The sequence below is a fragment of the Chroicocephalus ridibundus genome, chromosome 6 (assembly GCF_963924245.1).
Source record: "Chroicocephalus ridibundus chromosome 6, bChrRid1.1, whole genome shotgun sequence".
NCBI classification, from domain to species: Eukaryota; Metazoa; Chordata; class Aves; order Charadriiformes; family Laridae; genus Chroicocephalus; species Chroicocephalus ridibundus.
In genome coordinates this window covers 17,662,650-17,686,252 of record NC_086289.1, presented here as the reverse complement: position 1 = coordinate 17,686,252, position 23,603 = coordinate 17,662,650, and the positions used below count along the sequence as shown (strand labels likewise).

Sequence of the window (23,603 nt, the reverse complement as noted above, 5' to 3'; positions counted from 1 at the left end):
CTTCCAACCTGAACTATTTGTGATTCTCTGTAACTTTGCCAAAAACTTTTCCAGAATTCCTAACAGGTGAAATCCAACTGACAGATAAACTTTTCCCAAGCTGTATTCTCATGACCCAGTGGAATAGTGTGTTACAGTTTTGGAAGTATGTGATTGTACAAAATAAAATTAATCTGAAACTTTTTTTTTTAAAAGTATTATTAGTACTCTTCCACACATTTTCTTTACAGTGTGCTGTGGCAGTAAAATGGCATATAGCTGCGATTTATTTATCTTCACTTTGATGAAATATTATTATATTAATAAAAATTCTGGCACTCAAAACATTCTATCCAGCTACACATTCAAATTCATGAGTCTTCAGAATACAGTTAAATTAGGTATTATACTTTTCCCTGGTTTATGTTTCTAAGTGTGCTACAGCTTGATTTTAGTACTTTTCTCTCATTGTTTAGTTCATAAAAATACCACTTTTTCCTCTGCCATGAGTTTGATGATGGATGTCTTCTAGTTGCAGCTATGCAGGCTGAAGAGACCTTAAGTGACACAACTCCATTTTTCTGCCTGAAGTTACCACCTAAGTTATAAATGGTACAGGAAAATAGACCAGACAAATCTGAAATAAAAACTTATCCAATTAAAAAACTGGGTAGAGCAGATGAGGTGAAGATATATCTTCTTTGCATTTTTCAGGTCACATGGCAAATATGATTTCAAGAAACGCACATATTTGGATTGTGTGCAGTTAGACTAACAACTACAACTGTATGATTTCTGATGGCTTTGCAAAGGAAGCTTTGGTAGGATGGGGCATTGCAGTAAGATGACTAATCAGAACTTCTAGTTTCTTATTTGATACACTAGGCCAGCACGTACCAAAACTCTAGGGTGAAATCCTGACTTTGCGGTATATGCAGTATGACTTTTAGCATCGAATTCAACAGAGCTAGGATTCCACTTAACAAAGCCTAGAGGCTTAAAGCTTATCATTTACAGATGAGTACTACATCTTTACAGTGCGTTTCCAGCATAGGCAACCATCCTGCAAGGAGAAACCTATGATTTCTCTCTTACTTCCCTGTTCTGTATTACCAAGGATGTGAGTATGAAAAAATGCTCCCAGCTCCCATTGTTTACACAACTTGGGCTATACCTAGTGCTTCCTACACCTGGGTACATAATCCTCTTTGGCATAATGATCTCACAGCAGCTGGGACTCCCATATTGTAAACAGTCTTGCATGTGACTAAGGGCGAGCAGGTGAATGGTAGCCTGCAGCAGGCAATGTTTTTACTGTCAGAAAATTTTGAGTCAGGACAGGGAATAAACAAGTAGGAACTTGTAAGCAATGAAGAAACAATCTGTAGTTTCCTGTTAGCACCACTGTTCAGACTGCTTTCCGCACACCTTTAAGACACACATGGAGGGTAGACATATCCCTCCCCAGAGGCACCCCACAGATGAACTCGATTGGAGAGCAAACCACTTGATGCAAGAACTTGTCTGACTTTTCTGCACAATCAAGAGCCAATCTAGATTTTACAAGTGTCTTAACAAATACTGGTAATAAGTCAAATGTATTTAATGAGTATTTCATGATTCTTTCAGTTTCAGTAGCAGAGACTTAGAGTATACATGTGTGAAAACTGTAGGCTTGAGATAAACAAGTGCATTATTTGATTTCTCTAAGATTATTTCTACTTATAATAGGTTTGAATTTGAGACAAAACAATGTTTTTTCCAGCATATAGACAAATTCCAAATCTGTGCTACATAAAGCAAGTTTTTTTGTACAATTTTCCTGCTTCAGTCATGTTCAGATCCTTGACATTTAAATAAAGTAATCCTTTAACTGAAATGGAGGAAGTGATCAACTGGATAACTGCATTTTTTTTAGAAGCAGCATCTACTAAAATAAAACAAAAGCCCCCAGAGGGCACATTCAGACGAATACAGCCAGTTCTAATTCTGCAAAGCTTGGCATCTCTTGTACAGGTCCTTATCAGCGTTGTCAACTCAGGCTTTTATTGCAAGTCTCATTATGTGCTGGGTTCAAGATTCGAGTTCCCAAGTCACGTGCAAATGTAAGAATTTTTTCTTCAACTTCTAAAAAAATAAATTTCTGATCTTCATAATTGCAGAAGAGATTAATATGGCTTAGATGAATCATAGAAGTATCAGAAAGATTTTTTTTTACATCTCAATTTGTATTCTTATAGCTGGGGGCGGTGAAATGTGAGCTTTGTGCTGCAGTCATACATTAAGAGAGTTTTTATGAGCCTGTTCTTTTTGTGGATTTTTTTCTTAATCTTGAGAGAATCAAAAAGAATTGCTGCGTTATAGCAGCAATCTTGTATCTGACATTTAATGATGGCACCTCTGACCTTCCAAGCTTCAGCAACATTTAGTTCTTGTTGTTTTTCCCTTGTTTGTCCTTCCCCTCTTACTCTCAGGGAAGGACACACAGTCAGAGCAATACTGATTAACAGCAGAATTCATGTCCTGGCAACTATGGGAGACAATTTATTACCTCAAATTATAATTTTGAGATGCTTCTATTGTTTCTGCCATCTGCTTTCCTCTCCGAGGCATTTGAGCCAGTCCCACCACAACATTATTAACATTAACTACACTTAAACTACTACTGTGAAGTAGTAAGCCATCCTTTATTAAAAAGCCACAACAAAAAACACCCGATGCCCCTCATCTCCCCTACCTCCAAAACCCACCAAAACCTTTGACAACCTAAAAGCTCTGCCCTGTGCGCAAGTCCCAGGTGAAACTATGCGTTTTTTGCAGACGGACCTCTGAACACAGTGGTCTATTTACATACACAATGCGTTAAAAAGAAAAGCATGCTTAGATTAAATTAAAGATCCAAGTTGTTTAAAGAGGGTCATTTTAAGGGAAGATTTGCTTTTGTGCAGAAATAACAAGTACGTATACCACGTGACTGTGACTTACTGCAAACTGCAGCAGTGCTAGAGCGCCAGAGAATGAGTAAAGGGAAAAAGCTGTCTCAAGAATCTATCTGATATATTAGGTGTCACCATCAGAGCCTGCTCAAGGTTTGTGGACAGCAAAAACACATCTGTGATAAAGAGGCCACAAAGGAGGGCTTGCAACCTCAGGTCACTCCTGCCTGGGGAACGGGTGAGCCAGGTGGTGGCTGCTGCTCCTGGAAGCATATCCCCCTCCTCTGCCAGGGACCACAGCTGCCCCACAAACACCAGCCCTGGGGGCAGGCAGCCAGGCCAGTAGCTGTAGCCAGCCTAGCTTTCCCAAGCTCTTCCATAGCCAAAGCAGTCAGAGCCTAGGCCTCTCCCACCAGCCTACTGACCACTTTGTATATACCTAAAATTAGCTCTCGTTCAAACAATACTACTTCTTTTCCTTGATCTGAGCTGTCATGGTCACTCTTTTAAGAACACTTTTAAACAGTGTTTATATGTGTCTCTTATGTAGGACAGCTGATTTTCTAGAATGTATTATGGTTGTCCTGGAAACACTGCAGATACTGTGTACTAATTAACTTCTAAAAGTACTTTGTACTTTTGTTGTCAATGACCCATGTAAAGACAGCCATCTGAATGAGAAAATCGCATCCAAATGGAAGTTCAATGCAAATGAGCTATTGCATTAAGAAAAAGAAAAAGTATGTTAAATAGCTAATTGGCTTAAATAGATGTTTGACTGGAAACACTGAATGGTGTATTCATTTGACAAGGATGCAGAATTACTGGAATTTCTTTCTATGTATAAATACACATGAATATTTTATGATCCTCATATGCACGTGACATCAATATGCGTGCTGTTTAGCACTTCTTACTGGAATAAGGATGTTAGGTAATGCTGGGTTTTGTCTTATGGGACTGAAACACAGGAGGACTTAGCATTTTTATGGGAATTCTAACTATGACATCTGACCAGTTGGTTCAAGGTAGAGCTCAAATTAAAACTTTATGGCGGCAGGTAGCCTGAGGAGAAAGGCACACACCTAAACAACAAGCAATGATCATTCCCAAAGAATACATAAGAAAAATGCACTTTAGCCAAATGCTGTTTTTCAGGACTACAAACACAACGTCCTGTTGAAGGCCAGTTCTGCCACTACTTTGTGACACTCTTAATACTGATGACAATTTTGCACATTGCAGTCTGGACTGAAGCTCTGTACATACGCTGAAGTACATCTCTCTAGAATAACATGGTCCCGTCATTAAAGTATTATACACTCTGCTAGGAATCGGAACTTCCCCAAATTGATAAAACAAAGGTTGGCGTTTCAAACTTACTTTTTGAACTTGTTTATTATCCCGCTTTCATTTTTCTTGATGTCATGCACCATCTTTTGAAGCTTCCTGTAGGATATTAAACAAAGCCAGCATTAAATTACCATGTGGTTAAACACACATTTATATAAAATAAGAAAAATACAGGAAATGCATTTCCAGTAATATTTCACACATCGAAAATGCTTAATGTATGTTCAATAAGTAGTTTAGTTGCCAAATCATTTGTGTATGAAGCTTCCCTCCCTTTTTAACAGGGCTCCTTGGCATGATTTTGTTATCCTTCTCCTTAATACAATTAAGTGCTGTTTAAACAATCAATTTTAGAGTAAGTGCATCAGGAAAGAACATCATTGCCTAAATTAATAGTTTAGAATATTTGAATGTTAACCTTTTGTTGAGAACTGACTTTACAATGCTCCACAGCTATAATGGGAATGCCCTCTGATTTCTGACCTTACAGGAGTCACTTTATCAGCGGACAGTTTACCTCATTCCCATAGTGTTTGCAGTTATAATAGGATGGCCCAGGCCATCTGAGAAACAATTGGAGTATCCATGACTGAGCCGTAAAAACTCATGATCTCAGGACTCCACTTACATGGACTGATATCTGGAATCAAAGATTGTTTTTATTCATTAGCTGCACTGACCTCATTTAAATTTTACTTATAATAAAGGTAATTTAAGTATCTCGTTTTTTACTCAGCAAATATCATTTAGAATCCCGCCTCCTTTCTCATTTTAAAAAAAAACCCACACCATAAAATCAAGTCACTGTCAGGAACACAAGATACAACTTTCTGCAAAAGACTCATTTTACTGTGAAACCTCTTGAAGTCTGGTAAAACCAGAAACATATATAGAATGTATATATATTTTTAGTTTCTTGACACAGTGTACGTTCTTCCTGCTCACCTGAACTAAGTATCTTTTATTAGACTTGTGCTGAAGATTTTATCACAGCCAATAAAGGAAAACAATGATATTTTTCAAAGAGGGCTTAAAAATTTTTTTCTGTTCCATTCTTCATTGGAAGTTGTCTATGTCATTCCACGTTATAATCTTGCCCACCGCACTCTGATGCGCCATCAGGCTACCAAAAGACTCTTGGAAACTTTACTTACAAAGACAAGTACGAACAAAGTATTCTTTCCTTTTTTAAGGCTTTCTTTAAACTCTATTATGCAGAAGGTTGAGTAACAAAGAGCTTTGCTAGAAAGAAACTATCTTCCAGCTTCATCATTAGTAATGACAACTGCCTCTTAAAAGTTAAAATAGCTTTTTTCAATGGAAATTGGAATTAGATGAGAATTAGCTAAACAAAATCATGAAATAATTGCACTATCTTTATGTGGTTATTTATCTGCGGTCCATGGTTCAGGCTAAGCAGACATGCAGCCGCTCAAGGCATCACGTAGCAGTAGAGTATGAGGCTTATGCTGAGAGGGACCTTCCTACCTCTGCTAACCATTTTAGAGCAATTGTGGTAGGTAGTGACAATGAACCCCACTTTATGAGACTCACCCAAAAAAAAAAGTTAAATAACTCACTACTTGTAAGCTTTTGGAATCCTGAAATAAATAACAAATCTTAATTTTAGTCTTAATGATGTTTATTAACATAATAGAAAAATCTGATCCTTTCACTGTACCAGCTGGAATTGAAGGATATTCCACATTTTCAGCAGCCCTGTAATACAACAACATGCAGTATCCTGCTCTGACAAGCTAGGTCATGGGTCTGATATTCCTAAACCCCAAATCTTTGCCCAATTTTACTTAAAAAACAATTCAACCTATTCTTTTTAGGTTCTCAACTCAGGGGAAAAAAGAATCATGAAAATAACTGACAAATAATTCACAAGCACATGATCAGCTCTTGATCAAAACTCATACTATTAATTTACAGCAAAAGAATATAGTGTTACCTGCTGATATTAAAAAAATAATATTGCTTATAGATGTGAGAAACAGGTGCACAGCAAAATGGTTTGAGATTCCCTGCAACAATGCACTACATCTATGAGAATGGCTTGGATTATTATCTAAACTAACCAGACACATTAAATCTGCAAATCTGGGGTGAAGATCTCAGAAGAACTTCTGCTTTTCTGTGGGGTTTGGGTTTTTTTTTTTTCGTAATAGATTCAGCTTCTGGTTATGCTTGAAACATCACAAATAGCCATCTTCTGCAGTTTACTGTTTCTGTCTTGTGCCCCAGCTGGCACCTGGCAGTGTCTATAAATGAAAAGTAATGAGGAATGAAAAGAATGAGAGAAGATTTAAATGGTTTAGTTCTAGTTTGGGGAGAATGGTTGTTTGCAAGTGTTTCTGTCCTTTTCAAAAAGGCTTGTCAGCCCTTAATTAGCAGTGCACGTAAGCATCAGTTATTTTTCTTCCGGTATTTATTGTTTGTTAGAGATAGGACCCAAACAAAAAAAATAACCTAATGTAGATTTAGATCTGAATATTGCTTATTGCTCATCTCTGACATTCATATATCTTTACAATGGTAAAATTATGGCTTTATTTTGAAAAAAGGTGTTTCATTTTTCACATGACTGATTTTATTTTATATTGTCACTTTGGTTTCTAAACCACCCACCCCCCTGCAAATAAAACCCACCCCAAAATTATAACTACAAGTACCCTGAACAGTTTGCTTTTCATTTGATCATATTTAAGTGAACTGATAAGACTATCATCGGTGTTCCATGTGTGCTGAATAAGGCTATAGTTTAAAAGAGCATTGTAACACATACTTCCATTTTTTTTTAAAAAAAGATGCATTTAAATTGGAGATAATCACATGTGCCTCTACTGGTGCCATCAGTTATTTTTCCCCATACAGATAGGCTGAAATCAAAACATTCCCATTTTTGCATAATCAAATTTCTTAAAAATCTCTGCTTCTTATTCTTTTTCTGAAGCCATTTCATTTTGTAATTACGAATTGTGATAGAATAGAGAGTGTCTAATAAGTTTTGTGCAAATTTTTTCAGATTTTAAAGTTACATAGTTCTTGTAGGAGTTGCTAGAATACTTAGTTTGTTACATCCGGACAACTTAACTTGTATGAAGCCCGTGAGAGTAAGCAGATAACGAGTGCACTGTATAGTGGTGAGTGTAGGAAGTCATCAAGCACGGATGATCTTCAGATCAAGTGAAATCCCCTTTGACCCGTGAAGTTGAACAAGCTGCAAAAACCAGTCTGTCCAGTTAACTGGAGGCTGAGATTTCTTGAGATGCCAGCCGATATAATAGGCTACTACTGACAAGTTTTACAAAGAATTGTCTTGACTTGTGATTTTAGAGAGACAGTAGAAAAGATGAGAGGCAGATAGCAAAGCCTACAGCAAGAGGATTCTCCAAATCTTAAGAGCCTCAAACCCAAGCCTGAAGGCCATTCCAGGGTGACGAGGAAAAGTGAAGCACGAGAGCACATTTATACACTTAACATTTTACCTGGATCTACATATCTAAGTAGTTCTCAAACTACTTTTTGTCTGACTCTCAAATACTTTACTTCAGACAATACTGCAAGTAAAGAGGTTCACTGTAGGAGGAGCTTATCAGAGCAGCAGCCCTGAGAGTATCTAGGAAATAGAGGCTCAATGGCCCAATGCAGACCGCCCTTGCTTCAGGTATGTAACGACAACCTTCCTTCCTCACAACACGGCTGAGTCAGGACCTTGTACCAACTAATGTTTATTCTCTAGTTGTTTTCTTGGGATGAACAGATACTAGAAATATTCAAGGACCTCAATCAGCTAATACTGTAAATGAAAAGAAGTAATGTTAGTTTTACCTTGCATTGCAGTTAATTAAAGATAATTAAGAGGTCAAACTTAAGAGTTGTTTCTTAACTACAAGCACCAACTCTTCATTCAACTTGATTGAGAGCTTTTTGTGCAAAATCAGGCTTGCAGATAAAGGTGCAGTCTGTGTCACTTGATCTTTGAAAACACTTTTCAGCAACAGATAGCTATTTTGAGACCTAGTTTAATTGTGACAGGTATAGACTGGATACGACCTTTTGGTCAGGAACTCAGTGTGCACAGAATAGGCTTTCAAATATGCAGATGAGAAGTTTGGAAGTTTTGGGTGTACGTGTTTCTAAAAAGTTCTAGGTTTCTAACAAATACATTAGAAATTTACACGTTGGATGGAATAGCAAAAAGGACTGTTCAATGAATCCTAAAAAGAAACGCTTTTTAGCCCTGTGTTGCTATTTTTCATATCTTATCAATTTTGACCTCCAGCAATTCAGGATTATCAGATGTATTGACAAAGGGGTCACTAGCTGTGAGACGTATGTAAGGGAAGGCGGAAAGGTTTACCATTGCAAATACAATATACCCTGAAAGAAGGGTCACAAATGGTTATTAACAAGCAGCATGTAGCTTATAATGCTTGAGAAACACACTGTGCATTTACCATGCAGTGTCACAGATACCTAGCTGTGCTCAAGGACCGGCAGAACTGCCTTGAGATAAAACAAAATGAAAGAAAGCCACCTTCTCTTTGATCTGGTCACAGCTCAGCGTATGAGGAATGTGTGTCAAGTGAAGGGCGATGGGTGGGCCTGGCCTGTGACACATCCTCACTCTCAAACATCAGCTGGAAGCTTTTGGCTCTTTTGCCCACAAGCTATCTCACAAAAGCTTTGCAAAGTTAAAATAATTAAAAAAAAAAAGAGAGAAAAATATAAAAAACATGAAAAATAAAGTGTGTGACATCAACTCAGATGTGAGATGAGGTACAGAGTCTCCAGACTTGAGAAAGAGGAGTCTGTCTTAATTTCAGACAGAGCTGCGTAATAAGGAAGCCTCCCATCGTTTAGACTAATTTTTGAGAAATTGTATTTAGCAGTATTGTAGATCTGTGAAAAAATTTGCAAAAATATATTATATAAATACATATATTATGGCTCAGAGCAGTCAGCATGAATGGCTCCACAGTGGCCATGGCATCCCCCTGTTCCTGAGAATGGAGAGGGATCTCCTACGTGCGCCAACAGCACAGCTCACCAACTTGTGCACAGAAAATCCCGGACTTTGGACCTTCAGCACACACACCGCTTGTAAGCGTTTTAGCTGTACAGCTGCCTTCGGCATGTGGCGAGGGACAGCCCCATAGCAAGTGACACCCTTCTGCTGCAAGAGGGCACTAGGTGGTCTCCGTGGTGGGGAGAGTGGGCGCAGTTGCTGGGTGCCTCTGGCCGCGAGCACAGATGTGTGTGCTGCAGCTGGGAGTGGTGCTGATAATGCTTTTGGAAACAGGGCTGACTGCAGCGTCAGTAGGGAGTGGTAGCAAAACAAAAACCAGTTTTAAATGAATCACAGGAAGTTTTCTATATTACAAGCGTACTTATTTCTGTTTATCTGGAGGACTAGAATTATACCTCTTAAGTTTCTGGTGCTTACACAACTGTCTGAATTATCTGTTGTGCCTCTTGAAAAATTCCTATCTGCACTCTGGGACCAATTTCTGTAGTTAGAAAAAGGGCAGAATTTTGAACAGGATATTCAGACAGACGGTCTGCAAGGGAAGCCTTATAAACAATACTGACACATTCAATATTAAGTGGCCTGTATATTCCTTCTCCTCCTCCTAATATCAGTTAGATCTTTAACTGATAAGTTGAACTGGTTTCAAAAGCATAATAATTTAAAAAAAAAATCATCACACTAAATCAGTCAGTTTGAACTCCAGTTTCAGTTCTTATACCTTTTTGGGTACATCTGTTTCTCACTGACAGGGCACCTTGTAGTTCTGAATCTAGAAAGTCCCATTTTGTGAAGATCATTAGTACCTCCACTCACTTTAAGACGGTAGGTAGGTGAAACCCTCATTTTTGTCTTAAGAAAGGCAGCATAACAGATCACATGAAAAAAAAAAAAAGGCAATTATTTCTTGGTTTTCAGGCATATTCAAATGCTTAGCACTGGAAACCTAGACTGGGATTTAGTAAGCACAAATTTAGACTTAGAAGAAAAACACCCCTAAAAACCCCACCTCCTTCAGCTATAAAATTTTACAGAAATGAACCACAAAAAAAAGAAAATAAAGTGAAGAATTTAATGGAATTTGGAGAATAAAAGCTAAGTTATTATAAGACGAAACCCAAAAATTAAAGAACAGAAAACTAAGAATTACTACAGGGACTCTGTTATTTTAAAAAAACACATTAAAACATGAAACTAAAGAAGGAACAGCATGCCCAGCCCCCTCCTTTACTGCTTCTCACAGCACAATTATTCCATCACCTTCTCCCCAGCTGGACTTTATTTTGTGTTTCTATTAGCTTTTAGTTTTATAAACAGGTGTGCAGGTGACCAAATTAAGAAAGAAAGTTATTGTTTCTGAACAAAGGGGAAACCTGCTCACCTAGAAGGGGGTTTGTAAGAGTACTGCTTGGGATTTTTAAAAGCTTGAAGGCTCTTATCTTGGACAATCTTCTCAAACTGGACAAGAACCACCTCTCTTACAATAGGCTTTCATTAACACAGTGCTCCCGACACAGTCTTTATGGAAGAATATGGGTCTCTGAACTGGATGAGTGTCTTCTAAAATGTGATTTCCTATTACTTCCCAGTTCTGTGCATTTAAAAACAACCCAATTAATTATATACAACAACTCTCCCCACCTTCCACCGCCCTTCTAATTGCTTAGTAGAAAGCAAAAGGAAATTCCCAAATACAGAAAGCACTTAATTCCTCTCGTTAGGCCTCCTTCAAGTGCCTCAGATCTCCACCTGCACACGCCCCTAAGTCATATGCTACCTGGAACAGCGAGAGCAGAATTCCCTTGCAGTGAAACACAGGCTGGCATCAGCTGGCAGCGCTGGAGCTGGTGTTTTCTATGTCTGTTACGTTTGTATAATGCATAAAGACATGGCTGAATTCTTGAGGTACAATCAGATAAAATGCTTCAGTTGCCGCTGGTCTTGGGTAGGGGGTTACTGGCCCTCATCCACTCTAGGGGCTTATCGCAGCCCACCCCCTGCAATGCTTTTCATGATGGGAGAGAAAGAAGTCTGGAACTGGAGGTGGTAATCTGTGACATCAAACCATCCGTTCAAGGCAGCTTTACAGATAAAGATCAAAGGCTCGATATCTCAAACACGTGAAAAAAAGCTGAGAGAGGCTTGCTTATGGGCAGAAGTCAATTACAGACACCTATCTGCAAGGAACCAGGAACAACGAATTGTCTTCTGCTGTGTTCGTGACATGAGCAAGAGAAGAGGACTATAAATAGTTTAGTTTCCTCAAGAGTGTTAATTGTTATATTTTTTTTTTTTTTTAAGTCTGAGCAACATCCTATTCTGCTCACTTTTCAATCATCCATTATTTTGTCTAAAAACAAGCCACATAATTAGAGCAGGTGTGTGTTTACATGGTACACAGAGAAGCACAAAGGCTGAATATTGATTATACTCTTCATCTTCATATGCCCTCTACATAATCTTCACAAAGAAGCTGTCAATCTCTCTTGTACTAGTAAGTACTAATATAGACTGAGTAAATGAAAAAATGTAGCATGTAAAGGCATAATACATCTTTGACACAAATCAGTCCTAACATAAAATTAAATAGTATAATTATTTTGAGGTGACTGGGAATTTTGCTCATTGAAAGAACCTATGCAGATTTACTGGGGGGGACTGAGAAGAGTGAAGCCCTATTAAGGACACTTGGTGCAACTGCTTCCTCATTTTAGATCAAGGCTGAGGCTTGTTCTCAGTGTGTATGAACATTTTAGTAATACCAAAGATTTCATGTGTTTACATCATACAGTATTTTTTTGCAATTACTTTTTTCTTTTATTTAGCAGAGGAGTATAGTAGACCTGGTTCCTATTATCTTTCTTTACTGCTTGTGGGGGCTTCACAGCTGTTTTTGAATACCTGAAAGCGACGGCCAGGCAGTTTTTAGTATAGCTTTTTAAATATAGATACTTAATAAAAGCTGAAGGCATTTCAGGTCTGGACACCTCTTCCCCAGCTTGCTCTCCCCTTTCTCCCAACTGGATAATAGCGATACTTTAAGTAGTACAGAGAATAATTAGCTATTATGATAGGCTAAGTGAGTATCGCACATCACTTTTTGACACAAAGAGTTAAAAGATATTTTCTGTTCTGTAACTGACCTACTCTGTTTTGAGTCTTTTTGGTTAACTGATCCCTTTTATGCACCAGCTGTCTGATGTGAGCTGATGCATTAAAAAACACAAAATCCACACAGAAGCTACATTCACAAGGCTTAGTCCATTTTTCTGAATGGTTTGCAAGCAGCAGAAGGAAGCTAAATGCGTTAGGTTACTCTGAAATACTGTTCCAGTTAAAACTAACTAAGCATCGTACCTCCCTGAAGGACGAGTACCCTACAGCCTGTAGGTGAAGGAGAGCAAGGACAGAAATTTAAAAGAGTAAAGTGGTTTTTATATTTCACCAAAAAGAGGAAGCACAAAGTCATTGCAGGGAAGTGAATAAAGACAGGACTTGGTATGGACCCAGAAAATTATGCCTGTCAGTGGTAACATTACTTTTAGTCACAATTCTACAAGCATTTTTGAAGGGCAAGATAAAATTTCTGTCATTCCTGCAGGCATGTAGATTGAAAGTGTGTTACAGTCACACGGAGAACATGAAATTAAATGAAAAAGTAAGAAAACAGAGTGAATTGAAGACAGAAAGCTGAAGGCTTAACTTGGATTTGATGTTCCAAAAGACTGAGGAGTTCCGTTTTTCCTCTGCTTTTACCTCTTCTATGAATTTCAAATCTGCCATTTTAGTTCTGGTGACCTTTTGAAGAACATCAAAGAAGTCTATATCTAACTATGTAATGGTCTTGACCAAGATTTATCCAGATATTTAAGCACACGTCTAACTTCAAGTACCTTAAAGTTAGGTAAATACTTAAATTTTGTATTAAGGTCTTGCTAATGTGGGCACATAAGCGCTGACATGAGACGAATAAATTTACTTCAGGATCTGAGTGCAGTCTTCATCAGTGTCTTTGTGTCATTTAAGACTGCTACTAAAATACATTTCTAATGTTGTGATTTTAATCCAGTAAATTCACAGACTGTGAAAGGATAGAAAAAACTGTGTGATTTTTCTACGAGCTAGAAAACTTTGTGGACTCAGTAGTTTGAAGGCAAGGTACTGTGCGCACCGGAGAAAAGGGAGGCTTTTCTAAACAGCCTCTTAACTCTTCTCCTGAAACCAAAAGTGCATTTATATGCATAATGGTCTGCATTTGCTCTACCAAATAGCTCTGACAGCCAAATAAAACAGAGCAGAGCTTCTAGATATGGCATTAAACTTTAAACACTCCCATTAGCCTACTCCTAGAGACTAAATAACCCCAGATATCTTAATGCTGCCCAATATTCACAAGTCTCTAAGATTGTTCCAAGACAGTAGCTTTTATGTGTATAGGTTCCAGACACACTGAGTAGATGTAAGAAATTAAGAGAATCACTAATTTCAGGATTTTTATAAGTTTGCATTGCTTTTTGAAGAACCAAAGCTTTTCTTAAAAGTATTGCATTATTAGTTCTGTTCATAGCTGGACTTTCAGCATATTTTTTAAACTGTCATTTATGCCCCAGTACTTCCCTTTCCAATCTCTGACCAGATATTTCCCTTCTCAGGCAGTTTCTCTGGAAATGCCCGAGTTGGAAGGAGAGGGGAACTCTCTCTTGTTCCTCTCTAAAGCATAACTTTTTTTTGGCTTTCAATTTTTTTTCTTACCGATTAGTAATTGAAGTATAGCAACTGATTTCCTCTGTGTATTTTTGCTCAAGTCATGTAAATTTATAGCAAAATTTGCAGATATTGTATTTTATGCCTTTAGCATTAAATTATTATATATTATTAAACTGAATGTCTTTAGCATTAAATTCCCTTTAGCTGAAGTGATTTTACCACCTATTGAGAATTAAAAATGACAGGGGTACAGGATAGCGGACACATTTTTGACACATCTGATGAAGACTAACAAACACTGCTGTACTTGGTCTGAAAGCATTTTTGCTCAAGCTACAGAAGGATTATATCCACCATAGAGGTGGATATAAACGTAGCTTCACCAAGGGCAAGTCCTGCCTGACCAACCTAGTGGCCTTCTATGATGGAGTGACTACATCAGTGGACAAGGGAAGCGCTATGGATGTCATCTGTCTGGACTTCTGTAAGGCCTTTGACAACATCCTTCTCTCTAAATTGGAGAGATATGGATTTGATGAGTGGACTGTTCGGTGGATGAGGAATTGATTGGATGGCCACATCCAGAGGGTAGTGGTTAACAGCTCAATGTCCAGATGGAGATCTATGACAAGTGGTGTCCCTCAGTGGTCCACACTAGGACCAGTACTGTTTAATATCTTCATCAGTGACATAGTGGGATCAAGTGCACCCTCAGCAAGTTTGCAGATCACACCAAGCTGAGTGGTGCAATTGACACACCTGCAGAACAGGATGCCATCCAGAGGGACCTGGACAACCTCAAGAATTGGGCCTGTGCAAACCTCATGAGACTCAACAAGGCCAAGTGCAGGGTCCTGCACCTGGGTCAGGGCAGCCCCTGGTATCAATACAGGCTGGGGGATGAAGGGATTGAGAGCAGCCCTGCTGAGAAGGACTTGGGGGTACTCATGGATGAAAAGCTGGACATGAGCTGACAATGTGTGCTTGCAGCCCAGAAGGCCAACCATATTCTGGGCTGCATCCAAAGAAGCATGGCCAGCAGGTCGAGGGAGGTAATTCTGCCCCTCTGCTCCGCTCTGTTGAGACCCCACCTGGAGTGCTTTGTCCAGCTCTGCAGGAGGAATGACCTCACACATTCCACCTCAGCACAGGAATGACATGGACCTGTTGGAGCAGGTCTAGAGGAGGGCCACAAAAGTGATCAGAGTGCTGGAGAACCTCTCCTATGAGGACGGGCTGAGACAGTTGGGGTTGTTCAGCCTGGAGAAGAGAAGGCTCTGGGGAGACCTTATTGCGGCCCCTCAGTATTTAAAGGGGGGGTGCTTGTAAGAAAGATGGGGACAAACTTTTTAGCAGGGCCTGTTGTGATAGGACAAGGGGTAATGGTTTTAAACTAAAAGAGGGTAGATTTCCACTAGATATAAGGAAGAAATTTTTTTTGTTATGAGGTTGCTGAAACACTGGAACAGGTTGCCCAGAGAGGTGGTAGATGCTCCACTCCTGGAAACATTCAAGATGAGGTTGGATGGGGCTCTGAGCAACCTGATCTAGTTGAAGATGTCCTGTTCATTGCAGGGAAGTTGGACTAGATGACCTTTAAAGGTCCCTTCCAACCCAAACTATTCTATGAGAAGTGGCAATGGCAGGGATCTAATAGAGGCTACTTGTGTATATATCTGTTTTGTTTATTTTCTACTGAAGTCTGTCTCCAACTTTGGAGAAGTATTTTGTTCCCTAGTGTTATACCGCCACTTTAATGGAGCCCACCTGGGCTGCCACTGAAAGGGGAAATTCTGCTCTTCTCTGCCCTTAGAGCTTACCCAGTTATGCTGACTCATGGAACTTCCAGCTGGGAAACTAACTGCTTTTTTCTACTGCCAATTTAGATATCAGCAGGATCAGATCCAGCTTCATCACATGCTCATGGGAACCCTTGTGACGGTGTGAGGGCAGAGACAAGTGGCAGGGCGAGCAGGGGCACTGGGAGGGTGGAAGAAAGGGACCTGCTCTTTTGGCAGCAACTCAGACTTACTGCAAGTTAAACCGGCCGTGTAATTACTGCTTCTGTAGCACTTAGCTGCCTCTGTGCTTCTTGCATAGATGCCTAGATTGTCTATATTTTAAAACATAAAGGAATCATTTAGCCATATAGTATAGCCACTTGTATTAATAGCCTACTTCACCCAGTTGCCCCTGCATTAAGCTTGAAAAATATATACTCATGTATTTCATATTATTGCCTCAGGATGCATTGTTTTAATTCATTCTAAAGTATTTACTGTGTAGTATATCATTTATGTTGAGGTCATAAACCTGTAGCATTGCATGTCTGGCTTTGCTTACATCTGGAAAATGAACTTGTCCAAAATGTGTATACTAACAGATTAGGCATAAAGATGCTAACAGAATTTCCAAGCTTCTTTTACCTCTCAGTCCTTTACTATGGCCATCACAAAACAAACTTATTTACACGGTATGTAAAGTCCTCCGCAGTCTACCAGAAATCTAAGATGGGTCCCTACAGCCAAATCAGAAAATACTGTCACTTTCAGTCATTCTTTTACATCAGTTTTCCAATTCTCTTGTCTACTGGGTGCATAAAGACGGTGATATTTACTTTCTAAAATAGATATTTGCTTTTCTATCACCTTGTAACATGCTTTAGGGTACTTAGACTATAAAAGATGTTATCTAAAACTAAAATCAGTCCTCTAATGCAGCAGTCATTTTAAAAACCACAGAAAATGTATAAGAAAAAAAACTACATAGCAAGCAGATACGTTCTTTATTTTCTAATGATCAGAGAGTATTAAATCATCTGCAAAAGATGATTTAGCCATCTGAAGATGGCTAAAAAAATTACTTTTAACTGATTCCTGCGGTAAAATTCTACCTATGAAAGAAGTGGTTTTGAGGCATTTCTATTAAATGCATCACATTGGGTCTGGGTCACAACTGGGTCACAAGTTTCCCTCGCTGCAGCGTGCACACAGTGGACACTGTGCTACAGTGGAGAAGCACAGTTTAATCCTGAACTATACTGGTCCAACAAACTAAAAGGAAACATTCACGTTTTTTATGTATTAAAAGTTTCAGTTAATGTAACAGTGTCAACGTTAAGTAAAGTGATCTCAACTCTACAAGTTTCTCTTCTGCAGACAATGGAAATCTTATTTTTTCTCCCCTCGGTTTGGTCACAATGCTGGAAATCCCTGCAGTGTTGAAACTCCAGATTTCACTCATGCTATAAACAGAGAGCAAAACCAATGGAATTCTTAGGATATTTAAAAGCGTTTCAGTTATACCTTGTCTGGCCCTTTACAAACCTGAATATGGTTAGTCAGGATTTTTGATCAGGTTAAATGATTTTCCAAAACTAAATACACGAGAAGCAGAACTAAAACTTGATTCCATTACTCTTGATTAACTTTTTCAACTGTTGACCTACAAAAGCTTTGTTTCCCAAGACTGTCAAGACAGCTCTCAGAGAGGTAATCAAATAGCAGAGGCATTTTCCAGGGTGAGCAAGGAAGCCACTAAAACCAATACTTATTTTTAAATAAAGAGGTAATATATTTTAACCCCTGTCCCCTTCAGAGAAAATTAAGAAAATTAATTTATTGGGTTATTTGATTGGCTATTGGTCATTTATTATTCGACTTTAAAACAAAAAAGCTAGTCTTTAGAGCCATTCTGTATTACTAGCTTTTGCTGAATGACTGACAGTCACAGGCCTAACACGATGTTAGTTGTGATTGCTATAGTTGGCAAATGCTCCTACTCTTATTTTGGCAAAACTACAGTGTCACTACAGGATCTAATTTTATTTGGAAGAGTGTGCGTATGAGGCAGTGCTGGAATAAGCCATGCCAGTAACCGACTAGTTTTGCCAGTACAAGTAGAGTGAAACTATAGGTACTATATAAGCATTGCTGATCTTGTGAACAGGCTATACTCTTACGCTGCTCCTACATAGCGGTTAAACCAGGGCTCTTGACCAGAGTTTCAATATTACACCGCATCATTTTGTCCACATTGACATATTTTCATTTAAAACATAGGTAGCTCACACTTAAACATGCTTTTCTATAAACAGCGTCATAGGCAGGAAATTCTGTATGAGAATAATTTACTATGTGGCAATTTAGGTTTAAAAAAAGTAGTGTTTTTTGGTTGTTTTTGATGAAGGCAGGCTGACATAGCTGGAAAGAAGGATAGTAAGAGAGAGAAGAAAAAAAAGTAACTTTAAAGGGATTGTTATCATGAAATGCTTGTGCAGAGAGAAGGGAAGAAAGGAGGACAAATATAGATGGGGTGGAAGCTATGCTATGCCAAAGCAAGGGTGGAGGGAGAAGCAACAGGAAGACTTGACTGGAGAAGTCACACTGGAGGCGAAAAAAGGGATTTTTACAGTGGTATTTGGGGAAGTTTGCATTTTGTATCTCATTCCATTCCAAAGTCCAGAGGTGAGACAGATTCATGAACTGTTTAAACTAACAGAAAGCTTGAGGAAAAAGATTATACAGCTTCATCACTTAACCACAATCCCGTGCTTTGTATGGCAAACCGGACCTAACAATCATATAGAAAGAACTTCTGTTTGTACGGCAAATATAGCAGGTGATCTCCTTTTCCCCCATGCCTGCAAAATTCAACTTTAAAGACTGCATACAGTCGGCACTGTGATTTAATGTGACTTTACTACATTTTGTTGGGCTAAAGCGTGGGCACGCCATAAAAGCTGCTGTTGTGACAAAGTGTTATGGTGCAGTGGAAAGTTGTCAGGAGAAACTGGAAGCCGAGAAAGAAGGCTGCTGGAGGTAGCAACGGGTGGTGACCCACAGGACCTTCATGGTCATTATGCCCTTAGGGCCTGAGAGCGGAGGCAGCTGAGGCTTGTGCTATAAAGAGGAGAAGAATAGAGCAGGTAGAAGAGGAGAAGCAAGGGGGCCATGACTTGTGAAGAAGAGATAGTGATGAGCAACTAGAAGGAGTTGGTTTAGAAAAATCTCATATGTGGAACAGTTCTGATTTGGGCCTTCAGACCACTGAGCAACATATGCATAACAAGGGATTTGCATAGCCTTTCCTCCAAAGTCTATGTAACTAAAAAGGGGAACAAATGTTAAAGTTGGATGTGGACTTTGGTGCCCGGTTCTGTCATAGGGGGCATTCTCTAGCTTACTTTGAAACTCCAGTTTCTTTCCTTTGAGTCTATTTTTGTTCTTTTGTCCTGTTCGTATCCATTGATGCAATAAACTATGTTAAAATTTGACTTGAAAAAACAGATTTAGTTTCTAAGTCTGTTTGCTACAATTGACTATTAACAGGAATTAGTAGGACTACTGTAATAAAAATATTTTCTTACAGTGCAAAACTAATATTCAGATATTCCCCATTCATTTTCCTCAAAAAGTAAATATCCCCTATGATACAACATCCTATATGTAGAAGGTTTCAGTTTACAACTGAACAACAGCAGACATTCAGGTCTTGAGGAAACTCATCTTGATTTTAACAGAATTAGGACTTAAATCCTCCTGTTTAAGCAAGGGATGTCAAAACAAGATATTGCAAGTAAATGGGCACACTTGTCCAACCCGAGAAAAAAAGTCAGTTGCTCTTTTTCCCTTGCTTTTCATTTGGGATTTATGGTTGGAGATGGTGATTTTAAGGGTTTTTTGAGGGGGAAAGAACTGCTGCAAATTAATGAGGTCATCTGAAACAGACACGAAACTCTGCTCTTGGAAAAGTCTGTTTGCAATCTGGAAGTTGTTGGCTGCATGACCTTAGGCAAGTGAAAGCATGTGGTGCACTTCTGGTTTGTGCCATGGTTTGCCCATCACTGCAGTGGTGATGGTAATGATGCCTCTGAAAAAGACTTTGTGATACGCAGCTAAAGACAGCTATGAGCAGAGGGTCATTATTAAGGTTTGGGGTCATAATAAAAAAGGGCAGCAAGTCTGAAGAGATGCTAGAGCAGAGTCATATATTGCAGCTAGAAGTTACTTAAAGACCAGGAATCATAGGCTCATAGTCTAAGGAAGCTGAACCAAAAAGAGTCTGCAAGTTTGGTGTTGTATCTTTTGAGCTGCTAACTTCCTGTTACTTTTGACACCTACCATCCCTGATTATGACTGCATCTATTTATCTATACATTTGTCTGCAGCATAACTTTTTTTTTTTTCTGAAGTTCAGGCTGAAATCAAGGCACACTAGAGCCTGCCGTGGCAGCATGGCTATTGCTCAAGTACTCACACTTTAGAAAACCATTCAAAGTACCAAATTATTTGTATGCACCACATAAATTAATTTATCTGATGATAAAAAACGACAAGTCTTGGAATTAATTTTTCCTGACTATATGGAAGCAATTAGAACACACAATGTACTCTGAGGGAATACTTGTATAATACTGTGCACACTTCACAACAAACATTATATAAAAATAATACTGGAATTCCACAAAGTTCCATCATTCCTGTCCAACTAATACTGAAGTTAATTGAGTGGCTTAACTGCAAATAACGTCTGTACCACAACACGGTAGTTAAAGAGGCACATAAGAACACTTATAGTTCTTATTGTTGCAATAAATAAATGAATGGAATATGTTAAGAATTCAGATCTGACCTAAGACTTGCTAATGCAATAAAAAGCTAGGTCTGGTAAGCTCAGATATACCCACAGAGAACAGACGAGCTTGGCAAAACCACATAATATCTAGTTTTTCAGGTCTACACTTAAAAAAATCAAAAGCTCTACTCTCAGACACTGACTCAACAGCAGTGCTACTTTAATTTTTGCTGCTACAAAGCAGAAATTTTAAGAAAGCTGTGTTTAGAAAAACGTGAACTATAATTACACCAATTGAAACTATGTTTGGTAGGAATATTTCTCGGCATTGCATCTTGGCATATGGAAGAAGGAGGGCTTTACTTTTAGTTCACGTAACGTTCAGTACAAACTCCGAACCATCTATGTGTCTTCCATGCAGATAGGCGGCTGTATTAGGAAGTCAACTGCACTGCCAACAAGTCAAGTAGCGCAAAGGGGTATTTGGCTGTTTCAAAGAAGGAAAAAATAGCTGCCGCCATGTTACGCCGATCTCTTCCTATATTTGCACCTCTCCCCTAAATTTATACTATGAATATGTACTCATGGAAAGTTCTGCCTTAAGTTTTTAAAATCTTGATACTGTAAGTAAGATCATGTAGCCAAACACCGAGGTTTCTGTTTCAGGAGGTATTTCAACGTGCTCAAAGTGAAGCATGCTCCAGTGCACTTCCACTGCACGTAGCAAGAACACTCACAAGTTTGAGAAATGTGTGCTCCCCTGTTCCTTGCACAACTAGGGCCATGAGGAGGAAAGAAAGAGTAGCTTTTAATATTTCAAGATAACACAGGAAAGCAGAGCTACCTCCTCCTCTTCCTTATTTTACAACAGTATTAAAACTTCAGACAAGATGAAGAGTGTCAGCCAGTGTAAAGATGTAGCAGGGCTGTGATGGTTGCCTTTCTGGTTTAGGGCTTTTGACTCAGTTCACAAACAAGTTGTGGACCATTATAACCCTCACGTGTAGCCCACTTCTGTGTACTTGAAAGTGATCCTGCTTTAATCATTTGCAAAGAATGTGCATCCCAGCTACGATTTCCTCAGAGCAGAGAGTGTGTGTTTTACTTCTTTACATACCAGTAACTGTCTTGATGGCATGAAGCTTTCCATAACGTCACTCAGCTTATTATCTTCAGATAGCTAGTTCAGACCAACATTGAGCCCTGACACCATTTAGTCCATTTTAGACTACTGAAGGTGATAAACTGCAGACAATGAGAAAATTCACTGTCTTCTTTCCCCTGTCCATTGAGCCTTCTGCGGAGTTCTTGGCTGGGCCATAGGATGCAGTCTGTTAGGCTTTATTAGGTGTGCTGGCTGAGGAATAGAAGGGTCATTGCAGCTCTTCGATGCTGCACCTCCCTCCCCTTCCCCCAGTATTTCAACAGGTATCAAGAAATGCTGTTCCATCAAAATTAGGTTTACAAGGGATTATTTTCATTTGCTTGAAGGCTTCTGGGGAGAGCGAGAGAGACTTCAGAATGGTTTACAAATTACTATTGAGTGAGTTATTTTAACTATTCAGAAAAAAAGTCACAATGAAAGAGCCTCGAGTTGCCAACTCCACCAGCACACCAAGAGAATCACACTAAAAATACTTCAGTAATGGTCAGCTTCTGCTTTTTTCCTCTCAAGCCCTGTATTTAACATTGTTCTCCTTCACTTAGGAACATTTCCCATTTTCCAGTTCCCTCTATTCCAGCCGTTCTTTTGAAGATTAGGAAATATTACAGAACTTGATGGCTTTTGCCATCTCCATAGGACATAGGACGTTGTGATTAAACCACTAAGCAATTAATTAAGTTTTTCTAATTTGCATAAGCCTTATATACCTCAGTGAGTCAAAGACTATACTCTTACAGCTTTGAAAACACTTTAAAAACATTCTTCTTTTCGCTGCCGATGAAGCAGACACGCACTTCGCTTTGAAATCTGCGCCCGACTCGCCGCTCCAGACCTGTATTTACCTTCCGCCCTTCCCTGTGCCGCCCTGGCGACCAGCAATAACGCCCTTTTACTCTAAAACTTCTGCCAACTTCTGCCAACTTCCTCGTGCCTCGCAGCCTCCCCGTGTCCCCCGACTCCCGCGGGGAAAGCGGCTCCGGCGCCCGCCCGGGCCCCGCCGAGCTCCGTCGCCGCACCAACCCCCGCACAGCCGCGCTCCCCACTCGCGGGCGAGACCCAGCACGGACCAGCCCCTACCTGAACTTCTCCCCGGCCGGCACGGTCAGCTTGTTCAGCTTCTCCATGCTCCGCGCTGCGCCGGGACACGCCGCGGTCGTCCCGACCCGGCACCTGCCGGCGCGGCCGCTTCCTCCCGCCGGGCCGGGCTGGGCTCCTCCTGCTGCCGCGTCTCACAGCGCGGCGGAAACTTGTCTGCCAGGAGTGCCTCCGCTGGGTTAAATCGCCGGGGTGCCGAAGCCTCTCTCCGTCCTACCCGCAGGCGCTGGCAGGGGGCCGGACCACCCCCCGCCGCCCGCCCCCGCCCCGTCTCCCGTCCGGAGACACGCACAGGTGGCTGCGGAACCGGGAGCCGAGGTGGAGCCTTTGGAAACAGAAACGCGAGACCTCCCTAATCCCCTCCTCCCTTTAGACCTTTCTGAGCGCCCTGGGGAAGCGCTGGCCCGGCCCCGGCGGAAGGTGAGCCGGCAGCTCGGGTCCCCGGTTTTACAGTGGGTTGGAGTGAGATGAGACTCAGCGTCCGGCCCCAGGTGGCTTCGCAGGCTGCCGGGACCGGCTCCATCCTTCTCCCCACTCCTCTGCGCTTCCCGGTGAAGATGCGCCAGGGAGCAACACGCTGCCCTGGGAACTTTTCCGTTCCCAGAGGTTCTCCAGCAAAACTAGAGAAATTCACCTTGTTATCCCCATCCTTTTCAATATCACTGTCAGGGGAAAAAAATTAATAAAATAAAAAATTCCTCACCCTATTAAACTAAGGCAGAAGCAAACACAGATCCTTATAGGGGCACACACT

The 23,603-nt window shown here is 40.1% G+C and overlaps 1 protein-coding gene across 3 annotated transcripts in view; it reads right to left on the bottom strand.

Annotated features, from left to right (window-relative positions):
- Positions 1-22,960, bottom strand: part of BLNK (B cell linker) — a 50,971-nt gene extending 28,011 nt beyond the window's left edge. For 2 of the 3 annotated variants that reach the window (XM_063338616.1, XM_063338617.1), the window contains exons 1-2: positions 22,832-22,960; positions 4,299-4,364 (exon numbers count right to left, since the gene is read on the bottom strand). In XM_063338616.1, the coding sequence (XP_063194686.1) occupies positions 4,299-4,364; positions 22,832-22,878 (113 nt within the window). In that variant the 5' untranslated portion in view covers positions 22,879-22,960. Of the gene's footprint in view, positions 1-4,298; positions 4,365-22,831 lie in introns of those variants that run through there. The other variant, XM_063338618.1, reaches the window with a different exon arrangement.
- Positions 22,961-23,603: the final 643 nt, after the last annotated feature.